Source organism: Drosophila erecta, unplaced genomic scaffold (genome assembly GCF_003286155.1).
Source record: "Drosophila erecta strain 14021-0224.00,06,07 unplaced genomic scaffold, DereRS2 tig00000000-arrow-pilon, whole genome shotgun sequence".
NCBI classification, from domain to species: Eukaryota; Metazoa; Arthropoda; class Insecta; order Diptera; family Drosophilidae; genus Drosophila; species Drosophila erecta.
In genome coordinates this window covers 3,263,336-3,280,125 of record NW_020825194.1, presented here as the reverse complement: position 1 = coordinate 3,280,125, position 16,790 = coordinate 3,263,336, and the positions used below count along the sequence as shown (strand labels likewise).

General features: G+C 44.2%; 5 protein-coding genes across 11 annotated transcripts; all 5 read left to right on the top strand.

The window, feature by feature from the left end:
- The first annotated feature begins 40 nt into the window (after positions 1-40).
- Positions 41-8,944, top strand: LOC6555094 (protein kinase C). Of its 7 annotated transcripts, none has more exons than XM_015153563.2 (11): positions 41-250; positions 1,978-2,310; positions 2,515-2,708; positions 2,778-2,835; positions 2,901-3,013; positions 3,076-3,149; positions 3,739-3,770; positions 5,309-5,379; positions 5,442-6,657; positions 6,803-6,942; positions 7,000-8,944. In XM_015153563.2, the coding sequence occupies exons 2-11, from the start codon at positions 2,157-2,159 to the stop codon at positions 7,159-7,161; spliced, it is 2,214 nt and encodes a 737-aa protein (XP_015009049.1). In that variant the 5' UTR covers positions 41-250; positions 1,978-2,156; the 3' UTR covers positions 7,162-8,944. The 7 variants fall into 7 exon arrangements, with proteins under 7 accessions (XP_015009049.1, XP_015009048.1, XP_015009051.1 ...); XM_015153565.2 differs by having other exon boundaries at positions 166-250; positions 5,439-6,657; XM_026983889.1 differs by lacking the exon at positions 41-250 and adding an exon at positions 277-563 and having other exon boundaries at positions 5,439-6,657.
- A 1,486-nt stretch (positions 8,945-10,430) lies between these two features.
- On the top strand, positions 10,431-11,702 carry LOC6555093 (probable dimethyladenosine transferase). The gene is made up of 3 exons (XM_001981368.3): positions 10,431-10,634; positions 10,697-11,409; positions 11,477-11,702. The coding sequence occupies exons 1-3, from the start codon at positions 10,577-10,579 to the stop codon at positions 11,624-11,626; spliced, it is 921 nt and encodes a 306-aa protein (XP_001981404.1). The 5' UTR covers positions 10,431-10,576; the 3' UTR covers positions 11,627-11,702.
- A 295-nt stretch (positions 11,703-11,997) lies between these two features.
- LOC6555092 (serine protease snake) lies at positions 11,998-13,257 on the top strand. Its single transcript, XM_001981367.3, has 3 exons — positions 11,998-12,147; positions 12,200-12,470; positions 12,572-13,257. Exons 1-3 carry the CDS (start codon positions 12,048-12,050, stop codon positions 13,161-13,163), a joined length of 963 nt encoding a protein of 320 aa, XP_001981403.1. The 5' UTR covers positions 11,998-12,047; the 3' UTR covers positions 13,164-13,257.
- Positions 13,258-13,591: 334 nt separating this feature from the next.
- On the top strand, positions 13,592-14,975 carry LOC6555091 (serine protease snake). Its single transcript, XM_026979982.1, has 3 exons — positions 13,592-13,786; positions 13,845-14,115; positions 14,263-14,975. Exons 1-3 carry the CDS (start codon positions 13,690-13,692, stop codon positions 14,849-14,851), a joined length of 957 nt encoding a protein of 318 aa, XP_026835783.1. The 5' UTR covers positions 13,592-13,689; the 3' UTR covers positions 14,852-14,975.
- A 116-nt stretch (positions 14,976-15,091) lies between these two features.
- Positions 15,092-16,273, top strand: LOC6555090 (venom protease). Its single transcript, XM_001981365.2, has 3 exons — positions 15,092-15,188; positions 15,244-15,505; positions 15,565-16,273. Exons 1-3 carry the CDS (start codon positions 15,098-15,100, stop codon positions 16,148-16,150), a joined length of 939 nt encoding a protein of 312 aa, XP_001981401.1. The 5' UTR covers positions 15,092-15,097; the 3' UTR covers positions 16,151-16,273.
- Positions 16,274-16,790: the final 517 nt, after the last annotated feature.

Sequence of the window (16,790 nt, the reverse complement as noted above, 5' to 3'; positions counted from 1 at the left end):
CTATGGCACCCCCACGATATGTATCGCTCACCTTGGCACATCCCTAACGTTTTTCCAATAAGAATTGGCGTGAAGTGGACATTTTTATCAATATTAATAGGCGAAACCGTTTTAAGGCCAATAAGAAAACTACCCAGCAATGCAACGGAAAATGCTGGACACTGTGATTTTGTGAAACTATTCGAATTCGTCGGAAAACCAAGGAAATTACCTGGGAAAACCAATCAATTTAAAACGCTGTGCAAACAGGGTGCGTGTTACTGTGTGCGTGCGTGTGTGTATAAGCGCATACATATGTCGAGCGTGTGTGTGTGTGCTCTAGTGTGAAGGCATCCTTAATTTTTTCGCACACATAGCTGAACACTTTTTCTCTAATATACAAGTTCCTGCGCGCGCAGATAAATTATAAGATTTTTTTTTGGTCCTTGTTAATTGCAATATTTTTTGCCTATTTGTTTTCGTGCATACTTATATCGCATAAACATAGTAAAGAAGTGTTTCAATAACTTTTCATTTCAATCGTCAAACAGTTTCTATATACCAATAAAAAAGAGAGCAAGAAAGTAAGAGAGTGGTATATATAAAAACCATCGATGGGACTTTTGAAATATTTATCCATTTATCTTGTGCTTAATTGTGAATCGTAATATGTCAGCAAAATGTGTATAACATACATACTCAAACGAAGTGCCAACATAAAACAGAAAATATATAATTTTTGATCTACGAACATTGTGCGCATTTCGTCTGTTTACCAACACTGCGTTAGTTAGTGTCAAGCTGACAGGTGGACAGTACGGCAACTCTGCCAGCTGGAAGACCTTCGTTTTCACCAATTAGAAAATTACAAATTTTCCAATTGGAGAGGTTAGCCAAACGTTTAGTTAATTGAGCGCACTTATTGGCGTTTCGTCAGGTGTTTCCAATTGAAGTGGGCGTGAGTCACGCGTGTATTGGTGGGTGGCAGAGGTGCGAGCGAAAGGCAGCATTAGAAATTCTTGTTGTTTTCTCTTTGTTGTTTAATCTGTGGAAAAAAGCTGACTGCGCGTGTATATGTGTGTGAAAGTGTGTGTATATGTGCCATACATGCACACAAAAGAATTTGCATAAAAAAGTGAGCAAGCAAAGGCATTATATGTAATCAAAGCTAAACGACACTGAAAGTACTCAAGATTGTGTGCGAAGAAAAGGGGCAACTATGTGTGTACTTGTTCCCACCAAATTGCCAATTAGAAAACGCTTTGTATCCCAATTGGATGCGCATTAGATTAGTGGATAGATTAGCGTACACTGAACAACAATCTGTGGAATTGCGAAATAAACAAAGTTGCACTCCTTGGAATGATTTATACGCTAGAAATATTACCATAGCAGATGATGGTCGCGCACTATTTTCGATTTTTGTTTCACGGACTGTTGTCGTTTGAGCGATTGCCTAATGTACACACACAAACGGGCAGAAACACAGTGGTGGCCAAAATAGTAGTGGTAAACAAAAAAATTTCATAAATCAAAGATGAAAGGAATTCAAATAAGCTCATTATGTAAATTACAGTTTTTTTATTTTGGGTCCTACGGTATAAGAGTATGCAAAAATGATCACAAATTTCATTCTGTGAATCATAAATACTCCCAATTTTACCCGAATAAGTCAGCCACATTTTGAATCATCATTGCAAAAATAGTAATGTAATTATCTGAGAGACTTGGAAATGAATGCACATCACAATTTTTGAAATTAGATTTTTTATTATTAAAAAGTCTCTACTATTATGACCGCTGCTGTGGGAGTAGAAATGTGTGCGCACAAATTCCATCGATGCGAGGCTTAATCGACCTTGGGAGTGAATCGAGTATACCGCATACGCCATTCATGAGTGTCAATGACCTACACCAACATTGGCCCACAGAGAGAGATGCGAGTGGCAGTCGGGCGATTCATTAACCCATCTGGAATTGCTCTTCATCCGATTGCAGATCAGGATCACCAGCCAGCCGCACACCACCACAAGCCGAGTGGTCCACCGCTGCTCCCCACACAGACACGCAAGGACATCGCACGGAGGACCGAGGAGCAGCCGGATCAGGATTAGGATCAGGAGCAGGAACAGGATTAGGAATAGGAATAGGACAGGACAGTCACCGATCCCACGACAATGTTCACGGGCAAGCTGCAGATCAAGGTGTGCGAGGCGAGCGGCCTGCGGCCCACAGATTTCCAGAAGCGCCACAACCTCACCTTCGGCAAACTGGCCGACGAGCAGCTCATCGATCCCTATGTCTCCATAGATGTCGACGAGAGTCACTTCGGTGAGTATCCTACTTCATATTTAAGCGTCCATTTTAATGTCCCTTAAAGAAGTCGTGGAGAAACTAAAGGCAGTTCGTTAGTTACAAAAGTTAGTTAGCTAGAAAAGGTGTTGCATACTTAAAAGGGTAATTAAAGCTTAAAGCAGCTAGGTTCGACTTACCATTATGTATTATTTATTTATGTGGTTATTTTGTTACCTTCAGATCGAGCCACCACACGGCCAAAGACATTCGATCCTGTTTGGAACGAGCAGTTCGTCCACGACGTGACCAACGTGAGCAACATCAACTTGACCGTCTTTCATGATGCCGCTCTGCCGCCGGATGACTTTGTGGCCAACTGCAACATCTCCTTCGAGGACCTCATGCAGAGCGAGACGGCTGTGCAGGATCTATGGGTGGGTTTTGAGTATATACTAGCTACATCTCTAGATGTCCCCGTACTTATACCTCTTGAAATCGCACAGGTTAACTTGGAGCCGCAGGGCAAGATTCACGTCATCATTGAGCTGAAGAATCGCACGGGTACGTAGAAATACGAACATCTGAAAGAACTACGGCGGATGCTGATCAATTCCGTCCCGTTTCAGATAAAGCCAAAGCCGAGGCCGTGGTGGAGCACACCGTGGCCGTCAACAAGGAGTTCAAAGAGCGCGCCGGATTCAACCGCCGTCGCGGTGCCATGCGTCGTCGGGTCCATCAGGTGGGTAGCCACCTAACCAGTTGAATGATCATAACTAATGGGTTCCGTTTCCTTCGAACCAGGTGAATGGGCACAAGTTCATGGCAACGTTTTTGCGTCAACCCACCTTCTGTTCGCATTGCCGGGAGTTTATCTGGTAAGTGGAGCCGAGCACACATGATCGTACAACTCTCGTAACGAACTCACCGAAGGGCTGAAACATCTCCGTACATCCTAAGTTGTATACGCAGTGATTAATCTGAACATGCATTTAGTTTTGGGACCTGATTTACACACACCTTTCACCATCCGACCTACTTTTGATTTGTTTCGATTCGGTTCGAATCGGTTCGATTCCATTCGATTCGATTCTACTTGGGTTGATCTATTACCTCTATGTTCTTAATGTACCACTACTCCTCATCACTCATCATCGCTCTACTTGGGCTCACATCTTTGCTCCTTTGGGTGGCTCACTCTTATGCGGTTTTAGTTTCCTTGGTTCTCTACATCCATTGGCATTAACCTGGTTTCTCCGGTGGGCTATTAAGCTGCTTGGCTGGCTGCTGGGGTCATCTGGGGCTCACGATCTCATCATGCTTGATTTCTTGCGGCGACACTCATCCATTGAAAGTAACACACTCGCACACACACTCACACACACACCCCAGAGAAACAACACAAATCATTCAGTTACCAAAATATATATACATACAATAGCCATGGAATTTCTTGCCTTTTTGCAGGGGAATTGGTAAACAAGGCTATCAATGTCAAGGTATGTGTTTTGCTTCAGACTAAACGGAATTAAAAACCAGAGCAGCTCAGCTCTGGCGCTTCGGAGCTCCAGGATGAGCCCCCGACAAGCTATATCCAATCCATATCACTTTGCATTTGCTTGTTACGTTCGTTGTTCGTTGTACGCTGTTCGTTGTTCGTTATTCGTTGTTCGTTGTTTGCTGTTGTCGCTGTTGATGTGGTTGCCATTGGGTTTCCTTGGCTGCATTTTGAGATCAGTTATACGTACTATTTTATCATACTCCGAAACTATTGTCCAGCCTTCGGCATTGTCCAATGCATCCATCACTTGCTTGAGTCGGAACAGGTCCTGTCCCCACTGCACCATATGTCGAATCGATCTGGATGGTCCCGTCCTCGTTTCCACCACATTGCATTTTAAATTCACGTTTGCCGGGGAATGCAGTACTAATCTGATTCAAATCCGATCGGAGTCACAGAATATTCTTCATAGGTTTAGTCTACATTATTTTAGAATTTATATATAAATTCATTACATATACATTTAAGTTTGTCCGTCCGCCCATTTGTTGGATACCTCATCTCAATTCTAGATGATCATGCATGCTATAGATAATCCCAGTCCCTGGGTCCTGTACTCTTAAGCCAGCATTTTATTTTAAGAGATTAAGACTAGGCAGTTATCAGTTATTTGGAAACCAATGTCACTAAACATTAAAACGCGAATTCTTTAGAGTTGGAATCATTGGTTTAATATACCATCTGTTTAAATCTATTTCATGCACGATAAATTATCTCTTTGGTTTGCAGAGATCTTTGGGATCAGATAAAGTATACTCATCGGGATCGAATGAGAAGAGAAATACTACATAGGATTTCGTTTTATTTATTTCAATTCATTGTCATGAAAAAACAGACTGCTTTTATGGCTGCCTTCGTCATACTCACTCTTCCAAGTAGTTTTGGTTTCAATATCTCTGGCACGAAGCATCTAAATGTTGTGATTAAACCGAAACACTAATTAGAGCACAGACACAGACCAAGCACAACTTAACTCCACTGACCAACATGTGAATAATAATCACACTGCACAGCAAGAAACAGTCGACGGTTTACCAACTAATTCTGTCCACTCGATCGTGGTATTCGAGCAGGATACTCAGCCTAAATCGAATGCCACGATGGCGGACTTTGTGTCTAACCCTGAATGTTTCAACGAGCTTAATTCAAACGAAATCCTGTAAATATACACATTCGTATGTCTAGAGTTTAGGCTCAGGAGAAAATCGCCCTGAAGAACTAGTTAACAGTTTCAATATTATGAAGAAACTTTACATTAACAAATTCATTAGATGGGCTTTCTATCTTTTAATAGAAAAGATAGAAAGTTCGTAGTGTAACATGGCGATCTTCTTCCCGAGCTCATAGATATCATTGAGTTTTGGATTCTTTGGCCTGCACTCTGCCGAATCTGCATCGAAGAATCCTCGAAGCGCCAAGTGCCCAGACTGGATACTAATGATTACGCCTTTGGTTTCTCTTCCCCGAAAACTCTAGTCTGCACGTTAGTTGTACATAAAAAATGTCACCTGTCGGTGGTGTCCAAGTGTCCGGGCATGCGGGATGAGGTAAGAGCTAATGGGATATCCCAGCCAGATCTCGTTGATCTAATCGCCAGCCTTTCCAGCAGCAAGCCAAAGTGGAGGTGGTGCCGGCGGGCCAGAGGTTCAATGTGAATATGCCGCACCGCTTTGTGGTGCACAGCTACAAGCGGTTCACCTTCTGCGACCACTGCGGATCCCTGCTGTACGGCCTGATCAAGCAGGGATTGCAGTGCGAGACCTGCGGAATGAACGTGCACAAGCGGTGCCAGAAGAACGTGGCCAACACGTGCGGCATCAACACGAAGCAGATGGCCGAGATCCTCAGCTCGCTGGGCATCTCGCCGGACAAGCAGCAGCCGCGCCGCTCCAAGTACTTGAACCAGCAGGGCGAGGACAACTACGGGGCATCCCTGGGCAGCGATGGCGACGGTGCTCCGGGGCAGTCCTTTCGCAGTTGCGCCTTGTCGGCGGACAGCCTGGCCACCTCGACGACGACGCTGACCAGCGGGTATAATAGCAGCAGCTGCATGAGCCTGGCGGTGGGCGGACCTGGAGGCAGCGGGGCCACTGGAGAAACGCGTCCGGGCAAGTGCTCCTTGATGGATTTCAACTTCATCAAGGTGCTGGGCAAGGGCTCGTTCGGCAAGGTGATGCTCGCCGAGAAGAAGGGCACCGACGAGATCTACGCCATCAAGGTGCTCAAGAAGGACGCGATCATCCAGGACGACGATGTCGACTGCACCATGACAGAGAAGCGCATCCTGGCGCTGGCCGCCAACCATCCCTTCCTGACTGCGTTACATTCCTGTTTCCAGACCCCGGACCGCCTGTTCTTCGTGATGGAGTACGTGAACGGCGGCGATCTGATGTTCCAGATACAGAAGGCGCGTCGGTTCGAGGCCTCGCGTGCCGCCTTCTATGCGGCGGAGGTGACTCTGGCCCTGCAGTTTCTCCACACCCACGGCGTCATCTACCGCGACCTGAAGCTGGACAACATCCTGCTCGACCAGGAGGGCCACTGCAAGCTGGCCGATTTCGGTATGTGCAAGGAGGGCATCATGAACGGCATGCTGACCACCACCTTCTGCGGCACCCCCGACTACATTGCCCCGGAGATCCTCAAGGAGCAGGAGTACGGCGCCTCCGTCGACTGGTGGGCGCTGGGCGTCCTCATGTACGAGATGATGGCTGGCCAGCCGCCGTTCGAGGCCGACAACGAGGACGAGCTCTTCGACTCCATCATGCACGACGACGTCCTCTATCCGGTTTGGCTGTCCCGCGAGGCCGTCTCCATACTGAAGGGTGAGATTCAACTTTCTTACTCAGCATATATGCACATATGTACTTAGAAAGTACATTACTTACTAGCAGGCGGCTGACGTGTCGTATGAGTAATATTTGCTAGCGAAACTAACAGATACTAAAACATGTTTGCCTACGTACCCAGGTTTTCTCACCAAGAATCCGGAGCAGCGACTGGGTTGCACTGGCGACGAGAACGAGATACGCAAGCATCCATTTTTCGCCAAATTGGACTGGAAGGAGCTGGAGAAGCGCAACATAAAGCCACCATTCCGACCGAAAATGGTGAGCTAAATGCATTATATCCAGTAAAAACTTTACTGACATCTATTGTGTACACAGAAAAATCCACGCGATGCCAACAACTTCGATGCGGAGTTCACCAAGGAGGATCCCGTACTCACACCGATTGGAAACGAGGTGGTGCGCTGCATCAACCAGGACGAGTTCGCCGGCTTCTCGTTCGTGAATCCCAAGTTCGTAGCGGAGCACAAAGTCCACTAAGGCCCAACGATCGCAGTTCATGTTCACCTACCAGTTCGATGGATTGCGATGCGGTCTGGAGCCCCGATGAGACTGGGTATCCCGGTCGGCATGGGTGGCACCAAGCCCAGCCAGATTGCCATCGCGCCGAGCTGTCATCGAGCGAGTAGCGCATCCCCCAGCAAAAGCAGTCTAATATTTTCATTTCCCAATTTCCCGTAACTCCCCCCCGGCGCACTCGCCCCCATTGTTGTCTGTTTCCAGTCGTAGTCATGATGCTCGTCCTCGTTTCGTTTCGTTACCGGTCCTGTGTGTAGATCACTCATCCACATCCAACTACCAGTGCCAATTGTCGAAACTGCTAGCTTCAAATTGAATTAGGGGCGCTCCTGGCACCCAAAACCTTTTCCCGCTTCAAGCTCCACGCCTGTTGGAATTCATTTATGTTGTTTGCCAAGCTCCCAAGAACAGAAAACAACAAAAAAAAGCAAAAAACAAAACAAAAAGAAAGAAAAAGAAAAAGAAAAAAAGAAGGAGAAGGAGAGAAGGAAAGTAAGAGATACCCCCACCCATCTAGTCAATGCCCACTGGCTGAGTGCATTTTGTTATTAGTTATTTATTGATTGTTTGACGTGCCGAATCTCAAGTTTCGCACTCACAGACCGACAGCATCCAAGCAGAGCTCTATTTACGGGAGGCGAGGCACTTGCTCCAAGCGAATCTCAAGGGAATTTCTAACACAATAGCCGCAATGTGCCGTCTGTACCACATACACCACACAATACAAGCGACCACACGGGTCTAGTTTCATTTGTTTTATGTATTCGAAATCTTGCACAACTTCCTTCTCAAGTATTAAAGCGATATTATTTTAAAGTTACCTTATTGTTATACATAAATATTTATAAAATGAAAACAAAACAAAATGAAGCCAAAAAGCCCTAATACAAACGCATACAATTTACCAACAAAGAGAAAATGAAAGTAAAGCTAACTAATCATAGAGGTAAAGCTAAACCCACAAAGAGAATGTCTATAAAATTCATATTAATTTATGCTAAACAAATTATGAATACAAAACGTGTTTAGTCTGTAAGCAAAGAAGAAGGAGAACAAACAAATTATATATATAAAGTATATATATGAACCATATAAATTGTGAAACTAAAGCATATATAACACACACAAATGGCAAAGATTTAGCGTATGAGGAAAATCCGAACAAAATTATATGAAATTGTAAAATGTGGCATAGGAAGATAGGAGACAAACAATATGACTATTATGTGTTGATTTTAAAGCCAAAGACTCAAGCTAAGTTCTATTCGCAATTAACTGCATTCAAATCTAGCATAAATTTGATTGGTACCCCTTAAATGTTGTTACGATTATTATTTACTCCATAGAAAATTTCGAGCTGCGAAATTGTTTCTGTTTTTCGATTTCCGTCTACCAAAGCGAGAGGAATTACGTATGCTAAAATAAATCATTAATCATAAATCATTAATGATAACTACAAGATGGAATAGCAAAGGAAGGATAACAGATGATTTATTAACTTTAAGCAGCGTTGTTAACTAAAAATACAAATCGTAAGGCAAAGGCAAGCATAAACACACATTTGTATGTAATAATAACGCCCAGTGTCTAATAATATTTGTGAAATAGCAAGCCCAGCGTAAGCGCTAGTTACCCATTTACAATTTAAATGTTAACCCAAAGTATTTTCAAGAACGCATTTTACCAAAAACAAGCAAAAAACACGAGAAATAAAAACAAAATAAAACAACAAACAAAAACACAAGAAATTAAGGACGAAGTATAGGCGAAATGTTGAAAGCTATGGATAATTTTTTAAGCAATGCCCTCAGAGGCCGTTGCAAAGATAGAGGCGCGTATTCAATTAAAATTAAACAAAGAGTCTAAAAAACAAGCAAAACTCCAGCCAACAAGATGAACTCATATGAACATAGGTATAGATCCTCGATCGATATGGGGATCAGGATCAGGATCAAAATCAGGATCAGGATCGGGATCGGGAATAGGTCAATCGCTGCTGGTCAAACAGAGCATAGAAAAAAGGGTACATTTAATGGGAGAGAAACCGAAGAGGGATTAGAACAAATCGCGTGACCGTAACCTGACAAAAAACACAAAACTTATAGGAAAATGTGCAACCAAAAATGTTAGCTATAAGCTCTCACCAAATACGCAAAGCTGAACGCTCCCCGCGCCTCCCGTTGTCTCCACCTACTTGCTGCAAACAAAAGACCCCGAAACTTATAGTGAATATATATCATGGCTTGCCAAAAGGGGATCTTCAACTAAACTCCGAACTCCGAACTCTGAACTCTGAATGTACTCACACGATCAGCTTAGCTAACTTTTTCTAGAGCTGCGCAGCTCAAGCAAACACTGAAACTCACACCCACTTACATATGTGCAACTTTTTCATGTACCTTTCGCATCTTAGATACTTAAATGGATTATTAACGGAAGCCCCGAAAATTGTTAACGATCTAAGGCAGAACTACACACAAACTACTAAGAAAATATACTGAATTATTTATGGAACGGCGTACAAAACTAAAGCGCAACAAAATGGGAGAGAAAGGTTAGGAATCATTGCAAAGTAATAATCATAAACACAAAAGTATTCAGAAAACAACACACAAAACACACAAGGCACATATACAAAGCAGATGGAAAAACAAACTACAACTGAGAAAAACACGGCATAAATAAAGTTTAAGTTATGTTTAAACAAGAGATAAATAACTGTAACGGTAAAGTCGAAAGTCAACAGTTGATATGTTGTAAAAAAGCTATTAAATAAAAAGAAAAACACAAAAAAAGAAAAGATTACCAAGGCAGGCAAGTGAGCGTAATTGAATGTTAAAGAAGCTACTAAGTAAATGGTACGAGAAGATGTGTGCAAAGATAACCAAAGAAAGCAAATTGAAAACAAGAAAAATTGATTTATAACATTAAGTGAAAACTAATTAATAAATAAAGAGGTAACACCTATGAAAAATGTAACTGATTTGTTTAAATTTGAAAATTACAGCACTGTCACCTGCGAAACGGGAATGTTAAGATGAGCGGTTTGGCTTAACAGCAAATGCAACGTCACGGGAGTTCGATTGCAAACAACGTTATCGCAGCGTTACGCGCAGTACGCTCGAGAACTGAAAAAGGTTTAAAGTAATTTCATACTTTTACTTATGTTAAAGTACCTTTATAGTTTCAGCTAACATGAAGGCCTACAGCTTGCGGTTAACATATTCTGTTAACGAGAAAGTTATCGCTTTGGCCTGTTATCGGCTATAGCTAACAGTGCACATGTCGCAGCCGAAGAAGAAGAAGCACATCCAAAACAAATAAATATTTTGTGTTATTTCTTAATTTTAAAGGCAACAAATCAGAGCAAGACAAGATGCCCAAGGTCACTACGGAAAAAAAGAGCCGGATTCATAATGAGGTGCAAAAACAGGGTATGTCGGTACCAAATCCAATCAAAAAACCTACGTTAAGGCCGGCTTTTCTGAATTTGTAGGAATCGTTTTCAACAAGGACTTTGGCCAGCACATCCTAAAGAATCCCCTGGTGATAACCACCATGCTGGAGAAGGCCGCTCTGCGAGCCACAGATGTGGTGCTGGAAATCGGTCCTGGAACGGGAAACATGACCGTTCGGATGCTGGAGCGCGCCAAGAAGGTGATCGCATGTGAGATTGACACCCGATTGGCCGCCGAGTTGCAGAAGCGTGTGCAGGCCACTCCGCTGCAACCAAAGCTCCAGGTGCTGATCGGGGACTTTCTGAAGGCGGAGCTGCCCTTCTTCGATCTGTGCATCGCCAACGTGCCGTACCAGATCAGTTCGCCACTGATCTTTAAGTTGCTACTCCACCGACCACTCTTTCGGTGCGCCGTACTCATGTTCCAGCGTGAGTTTGCAGAGCGGTTGGTGGCCAAACCTGGTGACAAGCTCTACTGTCGCCTGAGCATCAACACCCAACTTCTGGCCCGGGTGGACATGCTCATGAAGGTGGGCAAGAACAACTTTAAGCCGCCACCGAAGGTAGAAAGTAGTGTGGTCCGGCTGGAACCGAAGAACCCACCGCCACCAGTCAACTTTACCGAATGGGACGGCCTCACCCGTATTGCCTTCCTGCGAAAGAACAAAACGCTGGCGGCTACCTTTAAAGTGACCTCCGTATTGGAGATGTTGGAGAAAAACTACAAACTATATCGCTCACTCAGGAATGAGGTAAGTCTGGGAAGAAGTGGGAACTATATGATTGATCACCGAGAGAATACAATTTGAATGCCCCCAGCCCGTTGAAGATGACTTTAAAATGCAGGACAAAGTCATTTCCATCTTGGAGGAACAGGACATGGCCGTAAAACGTGCGAGAAGCATGGACATCGACGACTTTATGCGGCTCCTGCTGGCGTTCAATTCAGCGGGCATTCACTTCAATTAGTTATTTTTATACCATATATCGTTAAACTTTGTACAATTTACCAACATTAATATAAATGTTAAGCCAACGAACTTTAGTTATCTCAGTATTTTTTAGCCAAACTGGTTTTCATCTAGTACAGTGGTTATCAACTAACAATCCCAGCAATTTGATATCAGTTACTTCCTGTTTTGAATGATAATCTGAACATTTTATAATATAAATTTAACTATGAATGAATTTTTTTTTTGGGAAAACCAATATAGTTGGCTGAGTTAGCTAGGAATCTCCACCGTGCTCCGTAATGTATATAGAATAGAACCAGCTGATCATTGTCTAAGCCCGGAGAGCGGCGTCTCCGAAGTAGATGCGCAATTAAAAAGTAGATGATTAACTTCGATCAGATCAGTTGCCGGCCGATCGAGTTCCACTGCAGTTCACTATGGCAATGCAATCGCTAGAATTGATATTACTGCTGGTGTTTTCAATCATCAGCAGCAACCTTGTTCACGGCCAAAATCCGGATCCAGCTGCCCAGCTTGGTAAGTAATGTAAGACATAATATAATCTTACTGAAATGAACATTCCCCTCAGCTTGCAACAAATTTAAGCAGATTGTCTTCGAGGAACGTGTGGCCATTAGCTTCTTTTTTACCGATGCCCCTATTACCTACGAGACAGTTGATTCCTGCCACGGATCCAGACCCCTGATAGTGGACGGCACACCGGCGGAGCCCAAGGAATTTCCATTTGCCGCTCGTCTCGGCCATCGGAAAGCTAACAATGAAACCAAATGGTTCTGTGGCGGCACCCTGATAAGCAATCGCCTAGTGCTCACAGCGGCTCACTGCTTTTATTCCGAACAGTAAGTGTGCACTTCTTGTTCTGAAATTTCCATGTCTCATAGTTAGTTACAATCCCTTTCGTTGAAAATTAAACCTAACATATTAATATATATTCCTCCAGCGGTGAGGTCAATGTTGTGCGCCTGGGTGAACTGGAGTTCGATACCACAAAGGATGATGCTGAGCCGGAGGACTTTGGCGTGCTCGCTCTGAAGGCACATCCGGGATTCGAGAACCCCAAACTCTACAATGACATTGCCATAGTTCAGCTGGATCGCGAGGTCAAGTTCAACAGATACAAGCATCCTGCCTGCTTGCCCTTCGACGACGGCGAGCAGCACGAGTCCTTCATCGCCATCGGCTGGGGCCAGAAGAAGTTTGCCCAGAAGGAGTCGAAGAAGCTGCTGAAGGTTCAGCTGCAGGGCTACAAGGACAGGTGTGTCAGCAGTGTGGATGCGAATGATGAGCTGCCCAATGGCTACGAACCCAAAAGCCAGCTGTGCATCGGGTCAAGGGACAACAAGGACACCTGTAACGGAGACTCTGGGGGTCCAGTGCTCGCCTATCACAAGGATCTCGCCTGCATGTACCACGTAATGGGCATCACCTCAGCCGGCATCAGTTGCTCCACGCCCGACATTCCAAGTCCCTACACGCGGGTCCACTACTTCCTCAACTGGATCAAGGGCGAGCTGGCCAAGCAGACGCAGTGAACACCTCGATTGATTCTATATGGACATAAGTTCTTACATTTAGGAACCCATCTGGGTTCTGAGAAAGCCAGAAATATACAAGTTATTAATTATATATTGCAAATCCACCAGCTGTAAACATTTGCATTTGGGTTTGCTGACAAACCGGTTTGGTGTTGGATTTGAACGAAAATTTTCCGGTTTTCATTTCCAAAGAACTTTTCACTTGCTTTCAAGTCGTGACAATGCATCAATTTTATTATGATTATGGTTTATATTATCTACCCAATATTTTTAAATATTTAAATCCCGGAACATATTGATTTCATGTTATTCGCCACCAAACCGGCTTTCATTTCTATTGATTTTCTGCTGCCGTAAGCCGAGAGCAAATATTATTGTATAATGTCTTATCAATAAAAACGAGGAATTTCCCGGTTTTTGTAAGCTCTCCTGCGGAGATTGCACTTTAGCGGGTCCAAAAGAGCGGCTTTTTGCTTATTAATAACTATTTTAGTTGCTTACTAAACGTAGAGCTACCCACACGATGAGCGCGATCTTCAGCCAGATTGTCCAGCTGGAAGCAGCATTGATGGTTCTATTCGTCGCTTGGGCGTCGTCCCAGGATGCGGATATAGCCAGGAGTAAGTGCATCGTTGTTCAAAAGGTCTGGAGTCTGGAATACATGTGTGTACTTTACAGTGTGCACTGCCTACAAGAAAAGCGTTTGGGAGGAGACGTCCGAGTTCAGCTTTCTGATCGAGAACGCTCCGATTATCTACAAGACCCTGGACAAATGCACCAACTATGCGCCGCTCATAATCGGAGGAGGACCCGCAATGCCCAAGGAGTTCCCGCATGCTGTGCGCCTGGGCCACAAGGAGGACAATGGCGAGGTGGACTGGTTCTGTGGCGGAACACTTATCAGCAACAGACATGTGCTCACTGCAGCGCATTGCCACTACTCACCACAGTACGTACTCTTCTTATCACTAGATTCCTATAATAACCCTATTACTAGTTTCCAAGCTTAAGTCGTGGTATAACTACGCCGGGTTTAATCAACACAAAACATTATTTAAATGCATTATGGAATATATACCAATTTATATATTTTCAGGGGTTCAGTGAACATCGCGCGCCTCGGAGACTTGGAGTTTGACACCAGCAACGACGATGCGGATCCGGAGGACTTCGTCGTGAAGGACTTTACCACGCACCCCGGGTACAGCTACCCGGCGATTTACAATGACATTTCCGTGGTGAGGTTGAGTCGACCCGTAACCTTCAACGAGTACAAGCATCCGGCCTGTCTGCCCTTCGACGATGGACGATCGGTCTCCTCCTTCATAGCCATCGGTTGGGGTCAACTGGAGATCGTTCCCAGGACGGAAAACAAGAAGCTACAGAAAGTCGAGCTCTACAATTATGGAACGCGCTGCAGGCTAACGGCGGAAAAGAACGAGGAACTGCCCGAGGGATACAATGCCACCACCCAACTGTGCATCGGATCCAACAAGCACAAGGACACCTGCAACGGCGATTCCGGCGGACCGGTGCTCATCTATCATAAGGACTACCGCTGCATGTACCACGTGATGGGTATCACATCCATTGGAGTGGCCTGCGACACCCCCGATATTCCGGCCATGTATACACGGGTTCACTTTTACCTGGACTGGATTAAGCAGCAGCTGGCCAAAAATTAGTATTAGTGGGTAAATTATCAAACTTTCGTACCAACACATTATCGAAAGCAGTTGCAAACAAAGAATAAAGCTGGATTCTTCTGAATATTCCTCTTGCAATAAATATGAAAATATCATAAGTCAACTTATCAACATGAACGCTTATTTTCCGCTTAATTGTCCTGAGAAGATTGTACTAAATAGGAAGCACAGAAATGCAAATGATTATGATTCTAGTTATTCACTTAACGCCGAGGCAACGACACGATGAAAAACTCGATCTCCGTTCTTCTGGGAGCAGCATGGCTCGTATTCTTAGCCAAAGTGGTGGTGGCACCGAAACCTCATTTATCAAAAAGTGGGTTCTTTATTATTCAAAAGAAAACCCTGTACAAATTTATTGCACTCCACAGCCTGTCTAATAGAAAAAGAAAGCTTTCATGCGGATACATTGGAGTATAGCTCGACCGATCTACCGATCTACCAAACCCTGGACAGATGTATGAGCAACACTCGTCGCATAATCGGCGGAGAAAGCAGTTTGGGCGGGGAGTTTCCCCATGCCGCTCGCCTGGGATATCGCAACTATCTTGGAGAAGTGGACTGGTTCTGTGGAGGAACTCTTATCAGCGACAGGCATGTGCTCACCGCCGCCCATTGCCACTTTTCTACACAGTATGTACCCGTGCCTGGTTATATTTATATTTGTCAAAAGAAATGTGGAACCTTTTCAGAGGTTCAGTTAACATCGTGCGCCTTGGAGACTTGGAGTTCGACACGGACATCGACGACGCGGATCCGGAGGACTTCACCGTCAGCGACTTCACAATTCATCCCGATTACTACTATCCGGAAATGTACAATGACATATCCGTGGTGAGGTTGAGTCGACCCGTAACCTTCAACGAGTACAAGCATCCGGCCTGTCTGCCCTTACACGATGGGCGATCGGTCTCCTCCTTCATAGCCATCGGTTGGGGTCAACTGGAGATCATTCCCAGGATGGAAAACAAGAAGCTACAGAAAGTCAAGCTCTACAACTATGGAACGCGCTGCAGGCTAACGGCGGAAAAGAACGAGGAACTGCCCGAGGGATACAATGCCACCACCCAACTGTGTATCGGATCCAATGAACACATGGACACCTGCAATGGGGACTCTGGTGGCCCGGTCGTTATATGTCGCGATGACCACCCTTGCATGTACCAAGTAATGGGTATCACATCCGTCGGAATTGGCTGCGACACACCCGATATTCCGGGCGTGTACACAAGGGTGCACTTTTACCTGGACTGGATTATGCAACAAATTGTCCAATAAAAAATCAACATCACCTTATCATCAATAATATAATTTGCAATTAAGATATCTCAAATTGTATTGAAATCATATTTTTCCAGTAAGATACAATACAAACAATATATAATGCTCGAGTTCCCCGACTATTAGATACCCGTTACTCAGCTAGTGCAAGTGAAAACGAAATTCGGGAAAACATAATAAGATGAAAAAAAAACATTTTTTAAAAGTGTGGGTGTGAAAGTTTTGTTCGGTTTGTGGGCGTTAGAGTGGGCGTGGCAACATTTCGAAGCAAACTATGTCTATGTCTCTGGAAGCTGCATGCTTATCTCAGCAGTCTAGCTTTTGTAGTTCCTGGGATCGAGGCGTTCATACAGAGACAGACGGACGGACAGCCGGACATGGCCAGTGCGACTCGGCCATTTCTTAATTTTTTTGAATTTCTACAACATCATCATCAGAAAAATACAAAAAAAATGAAAAAAAAGTATTTCTAAATTTTTAGAGAATTGCGCCAGAAACATTTAGAGGTATGCCACTTCAAAATCCGATTAAGATAAGTTGAGTTATGGAGTATAGAACTTCAGCCTTCGGCCATTTTTGAATTTCTACAATAATACATCAGAAAAATTACAAAAAAATCAAAGAAAAATAAATTTCT

What these genes read in the sequence shown, in the direction of transcription:
- LOC6555094 (XM_015153565.2), top strand. Translation starts at nt 2,157, where the DNA reads ATGTTCACGGGCAAGCTGCAGATCAAGGTGTGCGAGGCGAGCGGCCTG. An exon ending in TGTCGACGAGAGTCACTTCG is followed by an intron (nt 2,311 to 2,514) that starts GTGAGTATCCTA and finishes TGTTACCTTCAG; the next exon opens with ATCGAGCCACCACACGGCCA. An exon ending in GGCCGTCTCCATACTGAAGG is followed by an intron (nt 6,658 to 6,802) that starts GTGAGATTCAAC and finishes CTACGTACCCAG; the next exon opens with GTTTTCTCACCAAGAATCCG.
- LOC6555093 (XM_001981368.3), top strand. Translation starts at nt 10,577, where the DNA reads ATGCCCAAGGTCACTACGGAAAAAAAGAGCCGGATTCATAATGAGGTG. An exon ending in TAATGAGGTGCAAAAACAGG is followed by an intron (nt 10,635 to 10,696) that starts GTATGTCGGTAC and finishes CTGAATTTGTAG; the next exon opens with GAATCGTTTTCAACAAGGAC. An exon ending in ATCGCTCACTCAGGAATGAG is followed by an intron (nt 11,410 to 11,476) that starts GTAAGTCTGGGA and finishes GAATGCCCCCAG; the next exon opens with CCCGTTGAAGATGACTTTAA.
- LOC6555092 (XM_001981367.3), top strand. Translation starts at nt 12,048, where the DNA reads ATGGCAATGCAATCGCTAGAATTGATATTACTGCTGGTGTTTTCAATC. An exon ending in GGATCCAGCTGCCCAGCTTG is followed by an intron (nt 12,148 to 12,199) that starts GTAAGTAATGTA and finishes CATTCCCCTCAG; the next exon opens with CTTGCAACAAATTTAAGCAG. An exon ending in CACTGCTTTTATTCCGAACA is followed by an intron (nt 12,471 to 12,571) that starts GTAAGTGTGCAC and finishes ATATTCCTCCAG; the next exon opens with CGGTGAGGTCAATGTTGTGC.
- LOC6555091 (XM_026979982.1), top strand. Translation starts at nt 13,690, where the DNA reads ATGAGCGCGATCTTCAGCCAGATTGTCCAGCTGGAAGCAGCATTGATG. An exon ending in GGATGCGGATATAGCCAGGA is followed by an intron (nt 13,787 to 13,844) that starts GTAAGTGCATCG and finishes TGTACTTTACAG; the next exon opens with TGTGCACTGCCTACAAGAAA. An exon ending in CATTGCCACTACTCACCACA is followed by an intron (nt 14,116 to 14,262) that starts GTACGTACTCTT and finishes ATATATTTTCAG; the next exon opens with GGGTTCAGTGAACATCGCGC.
- LOC6555090 (XM_001981365.2), top strand. Translation starts at nt 15,098, where the DNA reads ATGAAAAACTCGATCTCCGTTCTTCTGGGAGCAGCATGGCTCGTATTC. An exon ending in GAAACCTCATTTATCAAAAA is followed by an intron (nt 15,189 to 15,243) that starts GTGGGTTCTTTA and finishes TGCACTCCACAG; the next exon opens with CCTGTCTAATAGAAAAAGAA. An exon ending in CATTGCCACTTTTCTACACA is followed by an intron (nt 15,506 to 15,564) that starts GTATGTACCCGT and finishes GAACCTTTTCAG; the next exon opens with AGGTTCAGTTAACATCGTGC.